Source organism: Mangifera indica, chromosome 5 (genome assembly GCF_011075055.1).
Source record: "Mangifera indica cultivar Alphonso chromosome 5, CATAS_Mindica_2.1, whole genome shotgun sequence".
Taxonomy (NCBI): Eukaryota; Viridiplantae; Streptophyta; class Magnoliopsida; order Sapindales; family Anacardiaceae; genus Mangifera; species Mangifera indica.
Genome location: NC_058141.1, coordinates 20,252,074 through 20,272,536, shown reverse-complemented (window position 1 = coordinate 20,272,536; position 20,463 = coordinate 20,252,074). Strand labels below are relative to the sequence as shown.

The 20,463-nt window shown below is 31.0% G+C and overlaps 5 protein-coding genes across 11 annotated transcripts; 2 read left to right on the top strand and 3 right to left on the bottom strand.

The window, feature by feature from the left end:
• The first annotated feature begins 149 nt into the window (after positions 1 to 149).
• Positions 150 to 2,046, top strand: LOC123216725 (spindle and kinetochore-associated protein 1 homolog). 4 transcript variants are annotated; one of them, XM_044637260.1, is made up of 3 exons: positions 150 to 455; positions 563 to 687; positions 1,628 to 2,046. In XM_044637260.1, the coding sequence occupies exons 1-3, from the start codon at positions 320 to 322 to the stop codon at positions 1,658 to 1,660; spliced, it is 294 nt and encodes a 97-aa protein (XP_044493195.1). In that variant the 5' UTR covers positions 150 to 319; the 3' UTR covers positions 1,661 to 2,046. The 4 variants fall into 4 exon arrangements, with proteins under 4 accessions (XP_044493195.1, XP_044493196.1, XP_044493194.1 ...); XM_044637261.1 differs by having other exon boundaries at positions 1,651 to 2,045; XM_044637259.1 differs by lacking the exon at positions 1,628 to 2,046 and adding an exon at positions 1,278 to 1,549.
• Positions 2,047 to 2,087: 41 nt separating this feature from the next.
• LOC123216724 (putative lipid-binding protein At4g00165) lies at positions 2,088 to 7,702 on the bottom strand. Of its 2 annotated transcripts, none has more exons than XM_044637258.1 (2): positions 7,048 to 7,702; positions 2,088 to 2,513 (listed from the first exon to the last, which is right to left on the bottom strand). In XM_044637258.1, exon 1 carries the CDS (start codon positions 7,482 to 7,484, stop codon positions 7,092 to 7,094), a length of 393 nt encoding a protein of 130 aa, XP_044493193.1. In that variant the 5' UTR covers positions 7,485 to 7,702; the 3' UTR covers positions 2,088 to 2,513; positions 7,048 to 7,091. The 2 variants fall into 2 exon arrangements, with proteins under 2 accessions (XP_044493193.1, XP_044493192.1); XM_044637257.1 differs by lacking the exon at positions 2,088 to 2,513 and adding an exon at positions 4,420 to 5,858.
• On the top strand, positions 4,811 to 6,107 carry LOC123216722 (cell surface glycoprotein 1-like). Its single transcript, XM_044637252.1, has 2 exons — positions 4,811 to 5,373; positions 5,410 to 6,107. The coding sequence occupies exons 1-2, from the start codon at positions 4,811 to 4,813 to the stop codon at positions 5,669 to 5,671; spliced, it is 825 nt and encodes a 274-aa protein (XP_044493187.1). The 3' UTR covers positions 5,672 to 6,107.
• A 5,643-nt stretch (positions 7,703 to 13,345) lies between the features above and the next one.
• LOC123216723 (vesicle-associated protein 1-3) lies at positions 13,346 to 16,796 on the bottom strand. Of its 3 annotated transcripts, none has more exons than XM_044637256.1 (8): positions 16,391 to 16,792; positions 15,951 to 16,021; positions 15,772 to 15,853; positions 15,233 to 15,348; positions 14,981 to 15,142; positions 14,795 to 14,836; positions 14,358 to 14,435; positions 13,346 to 13,528 (listed from the first exon to the last, which is right to left on the bottom strand). In XM_044637256.1, exons 1-8 carry the CDS (start codon positions 16,443 to 16,445, stop codon positions 13,520 to 13,522), a joined length of 615 nt encoding a protein of 204 aa, XP_044493191.1. In that variant the 5' UTR covers positions 16,446 to 16,792; the 3' UTR covers positions 13,346 to 13,519. The 3 variants fall into 3 exon arrangements, with proteins under 3 accessions (XP_044493191.1, XP_044493188.1, XP_044493190.1); XM_044637253.1 differs by having other exon boundaries at positions 13,346 to 13,607; positions 16,391 to 16,791; XM_044637255.1 differs by lacking the exon at positions 13,346 to 13,528 and adding an exon at positions 13,782 to 14,105 and having other exon boundaries at positions 16,391 to 16,796.
• Positions 16,797 to 18,678: 1,882 nt separating this feature from the next.
• Positions 18,679 to 20,188, bottom strand: LOC123217655 (protein RGF1 INDUCIBLE TRANSCRIPTION FACTOR 1). The gene is given in 6 exon segments (XM_044638746.1): positions 18,679 to 19,250; positions 19,350 to 19,487; positions 19,596 to 19,670; positions 19,792 to 19,817; positions 19,820 to 19,967; positions 20,046 to 20,188. Coding segments are annotated over 6 exon segments (726 nt in total). The 5' UTR covers positions 20,049 to 20,188; the 3' UTR covers positions 18,679 to 18,914.
• Between the last annotated feature and the right edge of the window lie 275 nt (positions 20,189 to 20,463).

Below are 20,463 nucleotides of genomic sequence, written 5' to 3'. Positions count from 1 at the left end.
TTAGGGCTAGCTGCCTGTGCACTGAACCTGCAGGCCTTGGGCCTGGGCCAGCCATATTGACTCAACTGTTTAAGATCAGATCGCCGTTTCGTTCAAATGAATTGAGCTTTAGTTTAAACTTTTTAGTTGAACGTAATCACGAACTAGTCATTTTTTATTTAAACCGGCTTCCAAGAGCCATTTATTTGAATTAAGCTCATATTCAACTATAACTGATGCAGGTGCTCCCTAGTTTCCTGCCAAAACACATCTTTGCTTTTCAATATTCAAATCTATTTCAAGTTTTAAAATCCATCCCTACCCCTCTAGATATCCTAGAATGGACAGAGTGAGAGCGAACATACAGAGAATTGGAGACATGGATGTGAAGAATGCAGGACCTCTGGTTGATTCTCTGATGTCTTCCTTTAATACGCGAATCGCAAAGCTGCAGGAACTCGTAATTGCCTGGAAGAGTGAGTCTAACAGGGAATCCAATTGCTTGACTCATTTTTCCGTAATTAAGTTATTTTAGTCTTTCTTCAGTCTGAATTTGGATTTGTATTTGCCTTTCTCCGTGCAGTGTACCAGCTAGTAGTGTCGTTGATTTGTCGGCAGTGTGACGCGGCAGTGAAGGCCATGGAGCAGCAAATACAGGCGATCAAGGACCGATTGAACGAAGAGACCGAGGCTATTCCCAAAGCCATAGTAATTTGCTCTCTCTTTGAAAATTAGGGTTTGTTTTGTTGTGATTTCGGTTTTATTATTTGAGGAAGCTGACAAATTAACCCATATTTTTCCATTTCCTTGTTTAGAGAATGTAGAAAAATAATAGAATTTGAGTTTTTGCCCGTTCGGGGAGTTAAATATTTCGAAGTCCTTTTAGACCTGGAAAAAGCTATGATACCGGTTACAATTAGGCTCGACTTGTTGAGTTCCACTCGATAAAGCCTAAAACTCGATAACTAAGAACATCCATTTAAGTGGAGCGTTTTCGTTCCTTTTGAATTGAGATTTTAGCCAGAAAGTTATCTGGAATATATTATGTACTAACAATAGGTACATATTCAGATACGATTGAACAATATGTATATATACAGTTATAAATAATGACATGTTATTTTGTGATAGAGTGTTATATATCTATAATTCAAAATCATATACTCATATGATTACATGTCTTTTATTTGTACCTCTCGCTTGTGCACCAAGTATAATTGTTATGTCTATTGAGTGTTTGCTCTCAATTTGTTAGTTGATATCAATTGGATTGTTGCCCTGACTGCATAAACTCATAGATTCATCACCGCGGCAGCAGAAGATACTGCAAAACACGTCTGTCCATGTACCATGATACATTCAGATACTACTAGATGGAAATCCTCTACTGTCAGCTTATTATTGTAGATCATTATACTTGTGAAATTTGAATCGGATTTTAATTTTGTATTATAGTTCATGTGGAACGCTGATTTGGGAGTGCCAAGTTAATTTTAAGATGATGTAATAAATGATATGATTTGCCTAAATCAGTTAACCCACTAGTTGGGACTGGAAGTTGGGATCTTAACTTTGTTTAGTGTTATGCTGTTGTAGAATTGTTAGTTCAGCTACATTTGCCTCATATAGATAATCAATACTTGCGTAGTTTGGATTTCACTTTTCTTCCAGGAGCTCCTAAACAGCAAACCGATGTTGGGTTGATGAAACCAGACGAGCCACCAGTACTGCACAAGGAGTGTGACTCTTTTGTAAAGAACAGAAGCATAGCACTAATAGATGGTTTTACAAGAACAGAATAAGTACCAGTGTACATTCCTCTCTCTAAAATCTGCTTGTTTTGGTCAATTATAGGAGGAAAGGGGTCGTGGCTCTCCACCATTATGGTAGATTACTGCTCATCGATTATACATTTTCTTTTTGATGAATGGACTCTGTTTGCACCTATTTTATCCATTAAATTGGTTAACCTGCATGGAGCAACTAGTAGTCTATGACTGGTGATGAGGACAAAAGTTTAATTTGTTGTTGAATTCTCCAATGTGACAACAGTTACTAGATATAGAGACTGCCGTGTTTCTAAGAATTTCTTCACTGAGCATGTGTTATGATAACATTATTAACTTCAAATGGAGATACACGCTAAAAAGGATCACATGTAACCTATTTTTTAATTGTCAAATCATGCTTTATACTAGAGATTTTAATCAGGTACCATACCCTAATATGGAGTTAATTCTATAAATGATAACAAAATGTAATATTCAATGCAATTCAATTCTATTTCTTTCCCTTATCCTTCCTTATGTTCTTTTTGATGGACGACGGATTAAACACTAGGTTTGGGGCACTTTCATTATATGGTTATATAACAGTATGATAACTCTTGTGAGTTTGAGAGGAAGGCTCGCACTTGAGAAGCAATCAATTCCATGGCAACATATGCTGAAGCTAATACCCAACTAATTTGGGCTTCAAAGAATGTGAGTGTTTTCATTCATTTTGCCACGGGCTCATGCTAGGCCATCTGTAATCTGCAAATATTTATAGTTAGTAGAAAGAAAAAAATGCAAAAAATAATTCTATACTCACTGTTTTCTTTTGTTGGACAAGATTTGACATTTTATTTGAACAATTTTAGTATTGCGAAGATTAATGTCTGTTTAAATAAAATGTTACTTAATATACATAATACTGTTGTTGAAGTCTTGTTATACAAATGCCTTCTTAATAAGGATGAAAGCATATTACTGATCAACTTTATGAAGATGTTTCACAGGTCCCATGTCACGCATGGGGCATCACAGTGGAAGAATCCTTTGAAGGCCCAGCGAATGTTCCTGCTTTCCTAAATACACATGGTAATATTATTAATCTTTTATTTTAATTTTAAATTATTTCAATAATCTGTAAGCTTGTGACTAAGAATGAGTACATGTTTAAAAACTTGGGGTACAGAACCTAGAGTAAAGCATATACTGGCTTTCAATTTAGGCTTCGAATATCAATGAAATCTATTAGTTATGGCCCTGAAATAGATATATTCAATTTAGAACTCGGTAACATTGAGTATTAAAGTTGGATTTGAGTTTAGTCAAGCCAAAACAAGGTTAAGTTTGAATTTGTCTTAGATATATGGTAGTCAGCTTGACTTGGTGAATAGTAACACTGAAGAAGATGAATTGTCAAAGAAAAAGAAAAAGAATAATTTACAAGACAAGTTTTAGTATGACGATGTAAACTTGGTCATGGTTTATGAATTAGTGGTTTCGATTCGAAACTATCAATTCACGATTCAAAAAAATAAAAACTTTGAATCAAAACCGTTACAGGACGATTTGTAATCGATTTGGAATTGACAGTTCAGGTTCATAACCCTAGTTAGTAGTTTGAAACTGATATTAAACTGTCGGTTCTGATTCATAACCCCGATTTATTTTTTAATTAATAATTATAATAATTAAGAATAAAAAAATTTTAAAAAAAACTTAGACTTAATTTTTCAATTAAGCTTTTTACATATCCTATTGAGATTTGAAGAATCAAAGTCTACATAATTCTATTTACTATTTTTTATAATTAATTTTATTTATCATCTATTATTATTATTATTATCTTTTATAATTAATTATATAATTTATTTTATTCATTATCAAAAAATAGTAAATAAAATTACGTAAACTTTGATTCTTCTAAATCTCAAGAGGAATAATTAATTATGAAATTGTACAATAGAAAAATAATAATAATTAAATTATAGAAATTAAAATTAGAATTGATAAAAAATAAAGAGAGAATTTAATTAAATTTGAGATAATTTGATTGAAGAATTGAGAGAGTATTAAGAATGGAGAGAATGAGAAATGAGAGTTGAAAGAATGAATAATATTTATAGGTAAAATTTTATATTAAAGAATTAAAAAAAAAACAGTCAAATAGTAGCCATGTTTTAAACATTTGTCCTCTACAAATGTTTTAAACATTTGCATTTGTCGGTTCATGTAAATTTTTTTAAATTTAAAAAATAAAAAAATCAGTTTATGAATTTTTTGTACTGTCAATTCATGAATCGGCTATGAACCGATGATTCTACGGTTCAAAAACATTAAAATCAAAATCGAATCGTCAAAATCTGATTTTAATTCAGGTTCATAACGGTTCCAGTTTTGACCAGTCTGGTTCACGGGCCAAATCGGCTTGTGGCTGGGACTATGACGATGTTGTGAGGTGTTGATCTCAAGCCAAGCTCGTTGAGCTAATACGTATTCAACTCGAGCTTGGCTGGTTCGAGCCGAATGACAAGCTCTACTACCTACCTACTTATTCATAATTTGTTCTTCAGTTTGGTATTGATCTTCATTTACAAATGTTAAGCACAAAACTGGTAGATCCCTAACATCTAACTCAAACCGGAAGTAATTGATAGATAGGGCAAAAACCTAATCGTTGTAACCCGTGATTTGTATAATGAAAGAGAACCAAGAGTGGATAGCAAAAATGCCCAACAGTTAAAGCTACAAGAAGAAACGACAGAGACTGGAAATACTAAACTCGAATACTTACGTACAAAAACATAACAAGATTCGAAATTATCATAAATTTACCTATTTACCAGCTGTTAATAGAAAATTGCGTCTCTCAGGGATTATTGAGTAGAATTTTCATTAAATTGTAAATTGTTAGGCCTACCGAATGTGTCATCTCCAAAATATGGATTCGGAAGCTTGCCTGGTGATTGAAAATGATCATGGATTGATGGCAGGCACTGCATCACTTATAAATACCATCACCAATTCCCTTTCATCCGACATACTTGTATTATTGCAGAAACATGACTTCCATGGCTTCTTCTTCTGCTACACTCTTCATCTGCTTTAATATCCTCTTCGTTTTGTTATTAAGCAATAGGATCACCTGTGAAGCTGCCAATCAAGACGCAAAGACCGAACTAGCTTCGACCACTAATCCGGAGCTAACTTTTGTTTCAACACCATTCACTAATCAAGAGTCAACTTTTGATTCAACAACTGATCCAGTACCAACATATATTCTAGCAGAAGCTACTGATCCAGAGCCAACACTTAATCCAACCCCGACCACTAATCTAGAGTCAACTTCCGATCCAACACTAGCAATAGGTTCACAACCAACTTCTGATCTAGCACCGGTCACTACTCCACAAACAACACCTAAGCCTACCTCGATCCCTAATGCGGAGCCAATTTTTTATTCAACACCACTCATTAATGAAGAGCCAATTTCTAATCCAATGCCAAAAATTGATCCACAACCAACTTCTGATCCAACACTAGCAACTGATCCACAACCAACTTTTGATCCCATACCAGCCATTGATCTAGAGCTAACACCTAATCTAGTCTCGGTCACTAATCTAGAGCCAACTTCTAATTCAACATCACCTACTAATCAAGAGCCAACTTTCGATTCGACACCAGCAACTGATAATCTAGCAATGACCGCTAATCTAGAGTCAACTTCTAGTTCAACACCACCTACTAATCAGGAGACAACTTTTGATCCAACACCAGCAACTGATCCACAGCCAAGTGATCCAACACCAGCAACTGATCCACAGCCAAGTGATCCAACACCAACCACTGATCCACAGCCAATAATTCAACACCAAAATCTACTGCACCTGCACCGGTATCTGGTGGTAGCTGCTCCATAAATCCTATAAGAATAGCGTATTGCATTCGTTTTCTGAGATTTCCAATTTTTTTTAGCAGCAAACCATGTTGTGAAACTCTTTCAAGCTTTCTTCAAAATGGTGCTAATGGCTGTTTTTGCCCTGTAATGAAATCTATTGGGCTTGGTATGAACGCGGGTCGAGCCAAATCTGACACTGCAGATATTGCCTAACAGATGCGGCATGAGAAGCACTGTCAGTAGTATTCAATGCACATGAACCAAAAAAACTTTCATGATTTCGTTCTCTATGTTTCATTTCATAATAAGACCTGGATAAATAATGAATCATGGCACGTCGTCAACTATGTAAGACTATCCATGAAAGATTGTATCGTCAATAATTGTTGCCCTCAAAGTATTATTACTGTTTGGTCGTCTTCCATTTAAGATGATAATATACAGTTATTATTGTCCTTCAACTTTGAATTTGTGATGGCATCATCACTCGTGAGTAGACATGGATCAGCTGTGCTGGTGATTGAGAACAGGCCATCGTCTTGTTCAATTTGGCCCAACTCCAACATGTATTTTATGTTTTTAATATTATTTACTCTACCATAATAGTATATATATAAATAACGATATATTATTGTGTAATTAGTCATTATTTTTAACTTTAATTTTAAACTGTCTAATCACATAATGATGCATTGTTATTTATATATAAAATTGTATACATAGCACTACTCTTATCCCTTTTAGAACTTTCTTCTCATTTTTTCTTCTATGTTTGTAATTCTCATTTTTTGTGACTCTTCTTCTTCTTCATTGATTTTTCTAACAACTTTTTCGATGAACTCATTTATAATTAGGCAAGTCAAACTCGTTTTCAAACAAATCTTTTAAATTTAAATTGAGTTCAAATTGATAACTCAATTCAAAACTACCATAAATAGATTTAGTTTTAAAAGAAACACCTTTTTTATTTATTTATCCGGTCAATTGAATCACCAAAACAGTGTAGAAATTTTTAGTTCTAATTTTGCATAAGACCTTCAAAACAAATTGGAATGAGTACTGAATCCAAAACATTTTATTTCATTGATTCTACTTTTCGAATTGACTTTTTTTTTGTCATTCTAAATTATTAAAACACTATATAAAATATTTATATTTTAGTTGTAAAGAACTTAGTTATTTACCTGTCTTTTTTAGATTCGATAACATTTTGGCACCAATTGATATGTAATGGACATCTACTACCTATGATGAATCAGTCTACGCTAAATATAGGGCTAAAAACATCATCGATTCATTAATAATAATTACTCCTGCATTATTGCTTCAATTCATCATAATGATCAAGCTCAGTTCAATTTAAAGTAAAATTATTTTCTAATAGAATTTAAATCTTACCTCATCAATCTAGAATTGGGGTAGAATTAGGCATTGATAGTCTACTAGCATTGGAAGCCTTCAGGAACCTTTTTATCACATGAATTAAGAACCAAACTGAGGGCAATTGGTACTTGAAACTTGCTAGCTCCCAAAACATTGGCTTTAATGGCGGTACATAAACACAATGCAGCTTCAAGATCAGCAAGACCTTTAATCAAACTGCAACATTCTTTGCTGGGTTTAGTCCCTACGACCTCATAAACCAACCCTAACCAGCTCCCGCAAACACCGAACTTCAAGGTATCTTTAGGACATTTAACTGGCTTCGTTGGGACTGAGGGAGGTGATGGGGAAATTTTGGGAGGGCAAGGAACCTTATTTGATAAAACACAAATACAGAATGTGATATTGAGCAAAATGAAAAGAGCTACTGCCTGGGAACCCATAAAGCTCATCTTCAAGATTTTAAGGAAGTGTAACTGGGTATTTGTGGAGAAATAAAAATCTTGAATAGGGTACTGACTGGGTACTGGATACTGACCAATTATGTGAACTGTATAACTCTTGAAACGATAAACTATGTATATGTAATGTAGCCTGAGAGAAAATTGTGGCTGATAATAGCCATAGATACATCTTATGGATTGTTTTACGACTATCCTTTGATTTATTATCATCCGATCCGATCCTTACCTTCGATTTAACGGTGGAAAAACTCCCATCAGATTCCGAGGCCCCCCGGTTGAATTGATTTTCTTTTGTTTGTCTTGTTTCTTCAAGACTGATACAGATTGGGACTTATTCTCGGAAACAAAAAAAAAAAAAACTAATTATTACTTTAACATAAAATTGTAGGGATTTAAAATATGGAACGAAGGCACGAACTTATTAACGTCAAATATTTTATATAGAATAGAAATTAAGGGCTTTGAGTCAATATGTGTTTATTATCCTACTCTTTCTCTTCCCCCCCCCCCCCCCCCCCCCCCCCCCCCCCCCCCCCCCCCCCCCTCTCTCTCTTTTGCAGGACAGTCTTTAATAAAATTATACCTCGTAATTTTAAATAATTTCTTATGTATAAATGAAAACCTCATCAACAGTACCCTCATTTATGAGGATGGTGATGATTTCTCTTGAAATTTTTCGGCTAAAAATTATGTTAATATTAAAAATTCACACATGGAATAAAAGTTAAAGGTTTTAGGTTGATATAAACTCAATCCTCTAAACCAAGTCAATGGTTTTAAATCAAATATAAACTTATTATTACTTTTGCAAAACTTTTTTCAAAAAAAAAATTTGTATTGCCAACAAAAATTAAAACAAATAATATCTCATGGTTTAAGAAACATGCTACGACGGGATAGAATCATATTGGCGTTGCTTCTTAACATATTCCATTTCGCAAATAGTGAGTCAAATCCACAAGGGAAATTGAAATTTTTACTACTTTTTTATTCCGTGTATACAAAATTGCCACCTATCCTAAAGCTTTCACAAATATACCACAACAGTACTCACATTCCCTAAAATACCCCTCTTCAATCTTTCATGCATAAATTCTCTCTCCTCTTCTCTGCAACTTTTTTTTCTCTTCTTCCTCTTCTTCCAAAGTTATAAAGAAATCACTCTCTCTTCTCCCTCATCTTCAAAAACAAAAACAGGAAGGAAACAACCAAATTTTTCAAATTAAGAATTCTTCAAAGTAAGGATTTAAAAAAAAAAGGGGGAAAAAAAAGAGCAACCTACAAGTTAAAAAATGACCATCGAAGAAATGACCATGTAAGATGATCATGTAACAGTATTTAACTGGAAAAAGAAAAAAAATTGCTATTTAAGCATTTAAGTGAAACAAAAAAAACTAGACATTTAACTTTAAAAAAAAAAAAAGGTTGGCGTGAAAGTTGCTGTGTAACGCCAACCCTTAATATATGTATATAATATTAAATAATATTATTATATTAATATAATATATTATATACTATAATATTATAATTTATATAATTAAATTATAATATTTTATAATATAATATTACATATATAATATAAAATATATTATATATAATATATATAATTATTACAGGGGTTGGCGACATCGCCAACCCTTGGCGACGCCAAGAGTTGGCGATGCCGCCAACCCCTGGTAATATATATTATATATAATAAAATTTATATAATTATAAATATTATATTATAATATTATTTTATATTTTATAAAATATATGTAAAAACAGTCTGGGTTGACGATAAGGGAAATTGGCCTGTAGCATTAATGTAGGGTGGGCCCACCTTTTATAAAGCAAAACATAATTTATATATATATAATTATTTAATTATATATATATGTATATATAATTATATTATATATTAATATATGATATATTATATTATATTTTAATTAGAATATTATAATTATATATTATTTATATTATTATAATATTAAAGATATTCTAGTATTAATAATTATATATTATAATATATAATATTATATTAATATATTACAATAATATTATATATTATAATATTAATATTATAATATTTTATATATAATATAATATTAATTTATATTTGTATCAAATTTCAAATTAATTTAACAAATTAAAAAGGTGAAAGCTGTGGATTTTACGTCAATCCCTGAATTTAAATATATTATAATATTATAGTCTAATATTAATATATTATAATATAATATTATATATTATAATATATAATATGTATTAATATATTATTATATATAATATATTATAATATATAATTATATATATTATATATATAATATATAAACCAAAGGTTGGCGACATCGCCAACCCTTGGTCAAAATAAAAAAAAAAAAAAAGCTGGGGGCAAATGGTGGGACAAGGGAGCTGGGGAAATAAAAAAAAAAAAAGGAAAAGTTGGCGTTAACGCCAAGCTATATTTGCTATCACTCTTTGGTTTTTTTGAATGGTAGGCCCACCTTTAATCCTTCCAGAGATTTATGACAGAAGCATCAGGATTCTCTGCAAGAAAATATTGCAGAGAATAAAATATATATAATATTTTATATTAATATAATGTATATATTATATTAATAATGTAAATAATAATATTATATGTATATTACATAATAATATTATGTAATATATTATATAATTATAATTATATTATATATAATATATTATAATATATAATAAAATATATATAATATTTTAAATTGCAAATATATAATAAAATATATTATATAAAATATAATATAATTATATATTATAATATATTAAATATAATATATAATATTATTATAATTATATAATTAAATAATTAAATAATATATATTTATAATATATATAATATATATATATATATATTATATATATATTATTATATAATTATTAATAATATAATATATTTTAATATAATTATAAAATAATATATTAATTATATTATTATAATATATAATATAATATTATAATAATATTATAATATTATATATATTATTATAATATTATATAATATAATATATATTATATAATAATAATATAATATAATTATAATATATAAAATTAATATAATAATATAATAATATATATTAATATAAATACATTATATACATATAAGGGTTGGCGTTAACAATTCCCAAATTTTACGCCAAGCTTTTTTTATGTTTTTTAGGTTAAACGTAAATTTTTTTTTTTAATTTTAATTCTTAAATGTTAATTTTTTTTTCCAGTTAAATCCTACTGAATGTGATATTCTTCGATGGTCATTTTTTTCTAATTGAGTTTTTTTGTGAGTTACTCTTTTTTTTTTAAATCTTTATTTTGAAGAATTATTAATCTGAAGAATTTTTTATTTCCTGCTTTTGTTTTTGAAATTTGAAGAATTCAACATTTTTTTCCAGAAGAGAGAGTGATTGATTCTTTTATCACTTTAGAATAAGAGAGAAAAAAGTTACAGAGAAGAGGAGAGAGAATTTGTGCATAAAAGATTGAAGAGAGATATTTTGAGGAAGGTGATTACTGTTGTGGTATATTTGTGAAAGCTTTAGGATAAGTGACAATTTTGTATACACGGAATAAAAAAGTGGTAAAAATTTCAATATCCCAATCCACAATTTCTTGAAGAGAAAGTTGAGGTTCGTTGAGATAAAGTAATTTGGAGTGTACGCAAAGTAATCAAATCCACAATTAAAAAAGGAAATTCGATAAAGAATCATTTATACAAGAGAACCTATGTCATCAATGACCCAAGCTCACCTAAAAAACAAATATGCAACTTATCATAATAAAGGCCCGTCCACCTACCCAGCTGCCGACTTCCATAGGCAGCAGGCACACTTAAATATTAGGGTAATTAATTAAAATAAGCAAAATTTTAAGCGTTTATACGTTTTTAGGTCACTCTAGAAAAGTTTTACCAAAATAAGTAAACCGTATTTTTTTTACCCTTTTTACCCTTATGTTGAAAAACCAAGTAAAAATATTTTTTCGAGAATATGTGTCGGTTTATGGCGGTTACAATGGTAGCTAGAGATTTTACAGTGAAATCCTAAATATGTCGAATGTATATGGATGTTTTTGAATGTTTCGAACGCTTAAAATGATATAGTTTCGATGTTAATGGATGCCTAGAAGTGTAGCCGTTGAGAGACAAAAGCGTAAAAAGTAAACAGTGTCACGCAAAAAGTGAACAATGTCACACAAAATGTGGACAGTGTCATGCAAACTGTGGACAGTGTCACGCAAACTGTGAACAGTGCTGCACAAACCGCGCAAATACTACTCACATCGCGCAAACTGCTTGCAAAATCGCGCAAAAAATACTGTTCACAGACTATGATATCTACTTTTGCGCGATGTAAACAGTGTTTGCGCGGTGTAAATAGTATTTGCGCGATTTGCGCAGCACTGTAAATTTGTGCGCTTTTGTCTCTCAACGATTATACTTCCAGACATCCATTAATATGGAAACTACATCATTTTAAGGGTTCGAGACATTCAAAAACATCCATATACATAATTCGACATATTTAGGGTTTCAGTATAAAATCCCTAGCCGCCATCGTAACCACTATAAACCGACGCACATTCTCAGAAAAAATATTTTTACTTGGTTTTTCAACATAAGGGTAAAAAGGGTAAAAAAAATACGGTTTGCTTATTTTGGTAAAACTTTTCTAGAGTGGCCTAAAAACGTATAAACACATAAAATTTTGCTTATTTTAAAAAGAGTTTAGGCTTCTTTTGAAACCACTTAGTCTAAAGGCTTGGGCACCACGACACTAGAAAATTATAATTAGAATCCTCCACCAACCCTCCACGACACATCAAGCTTGCTTTCTGCTTTTTCCCATCTTACAATAAACATGAGCGCAGTTAAACTGGGTGTCACGTTTGTGTTAGGAACTGTGTTCGGCGCCTTCATTACTCGAGGAGTAAAACGTTGCCACTACTTTCATGGAACCCACCCACGCTGGCCTTGTCCTCGCCGCCACCCACAACAGAAAATCCCTGTTCCAACTCAAGAAGTGAAAGCCACTACAGCAACAGTGCCTATCTCCGCAGATTCGAATTATGTTAAACAATAAAATTTCATATATCATCAATACAAATAAACTGATGTATTATTATATAATTTCATGATTTTAAATTATAGATTAAATAAACAAATAAATCATCAAAGCACATCAGTTTGTTTGTGTTTTTTAATATCAGTTATTTGTACATGTATTATTTCTCTATTGCAACAAATAAAAAGCTTCCGATGCATTGCGCATTGGTTAAAGTTTGATGTGCTGGCCATAAAGAATATGCCAGACTGCGGGTTTAACTCAGTTGAAATGTTTAATTTACAGCAAATTCATAGATGCATATATTAACTTACATTGAATTAAATCCAAAATCCAAGGTGCAACGGCAATAACCGAGTAGAGGGTTAAATCATCTTTGGATTGAAACCATAATATCTAATTCAAACTCGTTCGAACTAACATATAATATCATTGAATAGTTACAATGAGATGACCAATATTGTAAAAGATTTTAACATTATCACAAAATAAACAAATAAATCAATCTCAAATTAAGCTAATGAACCATCCCTAGCAATAATCATGAATATAGGAAAAGCTGAAACCTTCTGTTCTGCAGTCTTTACTAGGGGAATTCACATTTCTAGTCACTCAAGGGGCCGTTTCGGAGTCCCGATCAAGCATTTACTGGTAAGTTTCAATTCGTTTTTTGTGCACTTTATCAGGTACAAAACTGGATAGACATCAATCCCAGGATTATAAATTATCTAAACACTGCCTTTCCAAATGAGGCCTATTTCAAACTCAGAATGACTCAAATCACTGAAACTGAATAAAAATATATAACATGGTACACAAATTATACACACTAAAAACAAAATGTTTTTGAAATTTTTCTGATACACATAACACTGATACACACATTCAACATTGAATATGCTTGTTTGAATTGCAGCTTCTAGCTTCTCCTGACTAGATAGCCAATCAAAACACCTAGGAGACCAATCAGTAGAACAAAAATTAAAGAGAAACCGCCGGCATGACTTTTGCTAATTTCCTTTTTCATCAATTCCTGTTTGTTTATCATTATAAATGACAGCAAAATGTAGAAGCATGAATGAAACAAGTTAAACTATAATTATTAATATCTCAGCAATGAGCACGGGAGAAACAAAAAAGAAAGAAATCATGAATGAAGCCACAAAGTAACAGTAAATGAACATTAAGGAATAAAAAGAGCATCAACTTAGTATCAAAATTTCATTTTCCATATACAAACATGGCAAAAGAACCATTTTTCTTGATTTAGGGATGCATAAACTTTTGCATTCAGCATTTTACATGCCCCAAAAGAAAACCTTATCCACCACAAATCAAGAACATGCAAACGACATTTACGTTGGCCTGAAGGACACCATTTCACACCAGTAAAATTATAAAAGAGAAAATCGCAACAGGAAAAAAAATAAAAAAAGAAATATAAATTCATTCCTAGAAGTCAAATTTCAGATTTTCTGTTGGCAGCATCCCCTCTCAATTCAATCACTTGATAGTAACAAAACGGCAACTCCTAAACTTAGCAAGAAACACATAAAATAAATCAATGTTGTAAAAAAAATCCTAGATGCATGTACTACACTTCAACACTTAAAAAGACTCGGGCTAGAGCATGCAGATACAATCATTCCTGATTTTAAAAAACAGAAGTTTGAATCTATTGAAAAAAATATTATTGGTTTCAAAAGCATGAAAAAGATCAAATATTACAAGATGAGGCACAATAATACAGAAACACAGTCAACATAAAGATAACTGAACCAACCAGCTCTTGCCGTAGCTTTTGATTTTGTTGAATGGCAGAAGTTTTCTCCTCTGTCAACTTAAAAATAACAGACCAAGCCTGCAGAAGAAATGTACATAAGAGAATTGGCAATCAACGGGGAAAATAAAAATAATCAAGGATCATACACAACAACAAAGAATAACATAAAGGTTAGCAACTTCCTACCAAAAAGAATAACTTTCACAAGGAATTAATAAATAAAAGCATTATTTGTTTGCGGCACACTTCAAGAAAGGCTAGAGTGCAGCTGAAAACCAATTGTATCAAACACTTCTAATATCCAACTCATCTTCCTTCCATAAAATATATCACAGTTCCATAAGTTTACATCGTTTTGGACACCAACATCATTTAATAGCCATCAAATAGAGAACTTCTATTGCTAAAGTTAAAATACTGTCAAAGAGAGTAAATACCTCTGAGGACTTCTCTTTAGTTGCCTCAAAAGATCTTGATAACTGATGTTTTTAACATATAAATCAAACACACAAGAAATAGGATATGAGATAAATCAACTATTTCATCAATAATATTCTGAAATCTGAACTTTCTGTGAGATAAAGTAAACAAAATTCTAAACAGAAACATCATGAAACACTTACATCTTCAAATGACGTGGCATTTTGATTTCCATTTTCTAGCGAAGATGCCCTAGGAGAAGATCCTTCTTCAGATCCTTCAGGGACAGGTGATGGAGGATTAGCTTGAATATAAACCACCCGCAATTTAAACTCCTCCACAATTTTACCCTCTTCCTTGTTAAACTGTAATCCAATGCAGACCATGTCTGAGTCCAACAAAGATTAAATAAAAAATTAAATTTAAATGAAAACGATTACAGCAGCAGAGCACACCATTTCTGGCACTATATGTTTTGAAGTGGTACCATCTGGTGCAAGAACACTTTGTAGGAGGAACTTGTCCTTGCACTGAAAATCAAGGGGTGTCTCTTTTTGCGCTTGCATTGTAACTGCCAGATAAGAAAGATCATTCAACAACGCAATTGGTTAAAAATTGTTGAATCCATCAATACACAATTCAAACATAAACATGTAAATAAAAACTTATTACAGTAGAAAATATTGGAATTTAACCGTAGTAAGGGATTATGGTACATAATAAATGCCACACAGCAATAGGTTGTGAAAATTAACTAAATATTGACTGATTCGTTAAGTTAAAATGTGTTAAACATAAAGAAAGTGAAACAACAATTGCCAGACCAGATGTCACAGTAGAAATTTCTCACCTATATATTACCTATACATAATAACAGCTAAAAATGGTAAATCATGTTAAAACCAGTGAGAATGTTAAGATTTGAGATTTAGAAAATCACCATAAAGAATGACTTCTACAACAAATTTAAGAAGTTACTACTGCATACACTTACCTGTAACATTGCATGTCGTCCTGGGCAAAATGACACCAGTATTGGGCCTAACACAGTATTTTTTGGGATTGGTCGTTTTAACCTATTCAGTTATAGTGTTCAGAGAATTACACATAAAGTAAGGCTTAAAAGAAGACCAGATTAGTGTAATAAACAACAATTAAAGCTTAAAGGAGTACCTTGAATGCTACATAATGATCCGTCTTGTTGGTTAATTGCACGGAACAAGAACTCTGCTTCTTCAATTCAACTTTTTTGTGACGTGCCCAGAAAATCCAAACCGAGAACCGTTACACAATGAAAATAATGCAACATAAAAAATCATATAAAAACCATTAACTCAATTACAAGCTATTAATAAAACCGAAACAATCAATTCATAATTCAAGACTTCAATTTCAGTTTAAATAAGAGTGTGACTGGGATAATAAAACGAACTAGGGTTATCAAATTTTCTGGGCAACCAAACAGAAAATTCCCGTAAATCACGAAGAGTAAAGCCTAACGACCGAATGCAACGATTTAAGTCTATTAAACTTCCATTATTTTCCCTTTCCTCTGGTTTTTGTCTTGGAATCCAAACAGAAAATTACGAAATTCATTATAAAATTAGACTTACATGGAAACTTGAGCTCCGAGGGTTGAATATTTACAAGATCTCTGGTAGTGCTCATGGCTCTATGTCAAAAACTTTTGTTTTCTTTTTTAATCTTAATTATAAAGATAATAAGATCATAATATTATAGATTTAGGGTTTGTAGGATTACGAAAGCATGAATTTACAGTGTTTTATGACATTGATTGCTCAGACTGTCATAAGCCGTGCACTCAGATGAAGTCGTCTGATACTATGGGTCCCTTAGGGTGTTTGAAACCGAATCAGATGGTGATTAAGAAGTTGTGATGGAAACGGTGTGACCGACTTGTTACGCTAAGATGATTAGACGAAGATTAATTTTTCTTGGCTTGGTGGGTTTTTGTGGTTGGGGATTATGATGGTGTGGTCTATCGGGTTGTAATAAACAGGTTACTCAACCCGCGTTATCATTATTTTGATCTGAATTGAAATTTTGATATTGAAAGATCTATTTTATATATATATATATATATCATAGTTAAATATTATCTTATAATTAACTTAAAATTATTTAATTATATTATAATATATTTATATATTAAAATATGTATATATAGTTTTAATTATTTATACTCCAATGTTTTCCTGGTCATCTCCTTTTATGGCATAAACACCAGCTGTATGTTTCAAGCTGTAACTTTCCAAGAGACACTGAAGAGATACCAATTTTTTCCAAGCTTTAAAGAGACAGTTGCTGAGGCCAGTGACCTGCCAGGCAAATTTGTCATTATCCTGTTCTGCCCGTGGACAGACGAAATGGGAAAAAAAAAAAGGAAAGAAACAGAGCAAGAAAAATCTACTCACAAAATAAAAAAACTTCACTGATGGGCGATTTTAGGATCTCCATCAAAATTTGTGGGTCATTGAGTGACTTTGTTTTTGCCATTAGAAAGCACAATAATTTCCATTTAGATTGGATAGAAACTGAGTATATCCAAATTGAGTTAAGCCTACACAAAAGTCGGATTAGGTTTAGTTTGAATTTAAAATAACATTCTTGAGTTAAAATCAGGTTGTATAATGAAAAATAATGGCAAAAAAAATCATACAAACTTTAATCAAACTAAAGTTTCACTTCAAGTTTAATTCATTTAAGCTAAACATAAATTTATGGTTGATCTAGCTTAAATCAAATTCATCTATAGATATACAATCCTCATAATATATAACTAAAATGTCTATTATCAAGACAAAATCAATACACATAAATAATTTTTTATAAAGGTGAATTTGATTAGAACAATATTTTATTATAAAAATTTAAATATTATCACAAATATAGATTAAATTGAAGATTAATATATATAAATTTATATTGTGTTTCAACAAATTGGTATGTATAAAATTATTAATAATTATTGTATTTGTCAATAGTAATAACAAAATAATGATATATTTTTTTACTTAAAATGTTCTTCTAAATTTATTAACTAAAGTTTAAATTTATAAGAAAATTAAACTTACCTCAATAATTTTTTTTTACCGAAATGGGGCATTTGGTTTAAGTTATCAAAATTTACACCGTAATCTACTTTTTATTATTGAAATTACTCTAATCTTTTACTATCAATTATAAATTAATTATCATGCCTGTTTTAAATTATTATATATTAATTTTTTAAAACAAAAATACTCTTTAAAACAATTATACTTAAGTATTTTTAATAACATTTAAATAAAATAATATCACAATAACATTTTATTATATTTAACAAAACATAATAATTATTTATTTTATTAAATATTGTTAAAATTTGTACTCATTAATTTTATAAATAAGTTATCTTTATAGTAATATTTTATTTTTAATAACAAAATATTACTTTAAAAAAATAATAATCAAATTACTTATTATATCACCTACCACATTAACTTACTAATAAAAGATTAATTTTATAATAAATAAGATAATATAAGCATTATTTCCATAAATCAATTGTTGTCCCCAAAGTAAAAGGACTAATACAAAAGAACTAACATTATATTTACAATTTTGACATAAATAATAAAATATTATTATATAATTAAATATTATTTTAATTCTAATTCAAAATTATTAAATTATATAATAATATATTATTATTTATACATAAATTTATATTTACTATTTATACTTATAATTTTATTAAACACAAAAAGTTCAATTTGAATGATAATAATAACATCAAAAATAAAATCGCCAAAAATTTTTCTAATTAAGAACAGTCAATAGCTTCAAGTTTGAATTCATCTAAAAATATGTTACCCATAATATATGAATAAAAATTCTATTATAGAGACAAAATCCATGCGTATAAATAATATTCTATAGTTAGGGAAGCCCTAATCACAATGAGCCCTCTCGTAAATATCATGAAGAGAAAAAGGCCTGTTCGTATCAGAATCCACACAAAAAAGAGAGGCAATATCCTTCACAACAAAATTGGAAGATTTTTCTTGTTCTCCGATCTCCCTCCACCGCCGCTCTCCCAGTCATTGGCCTCTACCACCACCGCATGCAACAAAGTTAATAAAGCGGAGCTCTTTGCGGAGTTTTTTTCCTTCTATTAATTAAGCTCCCCGTAATTTCAGGCACTGGAGAAGACATTGAGCGACAACCCGCCGTCATGCTGCTCCTCTTCTTCTTCGCAATCTTAGTTGTAGCAGCAGTGCAAGCTAGTGTACTGCATCCAACTCCACCATATCCTCCCGATCCAGACGATGTCCGGATCGACCCAGTTGGCTCAAGTACCGAGTCGGGTGTAACTAGACCGTTTTCAAAACCCGATTCTGGTAAAGGCAAGTACTTGCACTCAAAGAAAAACTTAGAAAGATCGCCTTGCATGCCTAAGAGATAATTAATCTGTAATTTACAGAGAAAAAACAAAAAGAGAAATTTTTATAAGAAGAAAAATAAAGTTGTTATAAAAATGTAATGAGACCCAGATGATGAAAAAGAGACCTTGCAAGAAAGAGAGCAGAAGAGATAGGAATCTTGTAGAGCTCTGTCACAAGTGCCACAAGCGTTGCCGGAAGTTCTGAGCTTTGTCTGTGGCCTTTGGTTTATAAACACCACTTTTGCGCTATTAGTTATGTATGGCTAGAGAGAAAAAGAGAGAGAGAGCATAATTGGGTTATTTATGAAAGCAGGAATAATTCAGATTTCTTGAAAGGCGCCATTGATGATGGAAATTAAGTTGGAGCTTACCTGAACATGATCACAGTCGACCAATTTGGCAGCGTCATCTAACCGAATAACATCATTGTAAACATACCTTCTTATCTGATACATGACACAAAGTTCAGAAACTAACCAAAAAATAGGAAATACGAAAGTTGGAACATACAGAAGAAGATAAAAAAAGAGAAGGGTTATTTTTTTCAAGTTTTTTCTGGGAACCAACCTGCAACAAGCGATGAGAATTGTGAAGGGCAAGCAGTGAGGGCATATACTGGTGCAACAGTCCAAACAAAATATATTTTTTTCGTTCTTTCTTTCCTCTTCATGAATTATGCAAGCGTTGAAAAACTTTTCCGTGAGAAGTACTTCAAACCAGCGAGGTAGATGTGAAGAAACCAACTGAAAATATGATTGAATAGACACAATTCAATTACCGAGAAAGAAAAAAAAACACAAAAGAAAAGAAAGGCCACCCACCATGATGTTTTCAATCTTGATGAAAGAGAAGGTTGATTGTTCTGGATTTATGGAGAGATAGCTGGATTGAACATTATTTCAGATAGAAAAGGGGACGGCGCCTGGAAAATGAGACCGGGTGGTGGTGGTGGTACTATTACCAATGAAACTGGAGGGACAGAAAGAGAGAGAGAGAAATTTGGCCTCATTTATAGAGGTATTATACCAATACACTACCAAAAATGTCTAGCCTAGCCCTATTTTTTCTTGTGGAAGTGTCCAATCGTTAACGTTGAATTGGAAAATTGAATGTTTCATGGTTAGTTGATATTCAAATTTTAATTAAAAAATATTTAATTATATAATAATATATTATCTAAATAAATAAAATTATATAAATAAAGATAATAATTTATGATTATTTTTTATTTTAAATTTA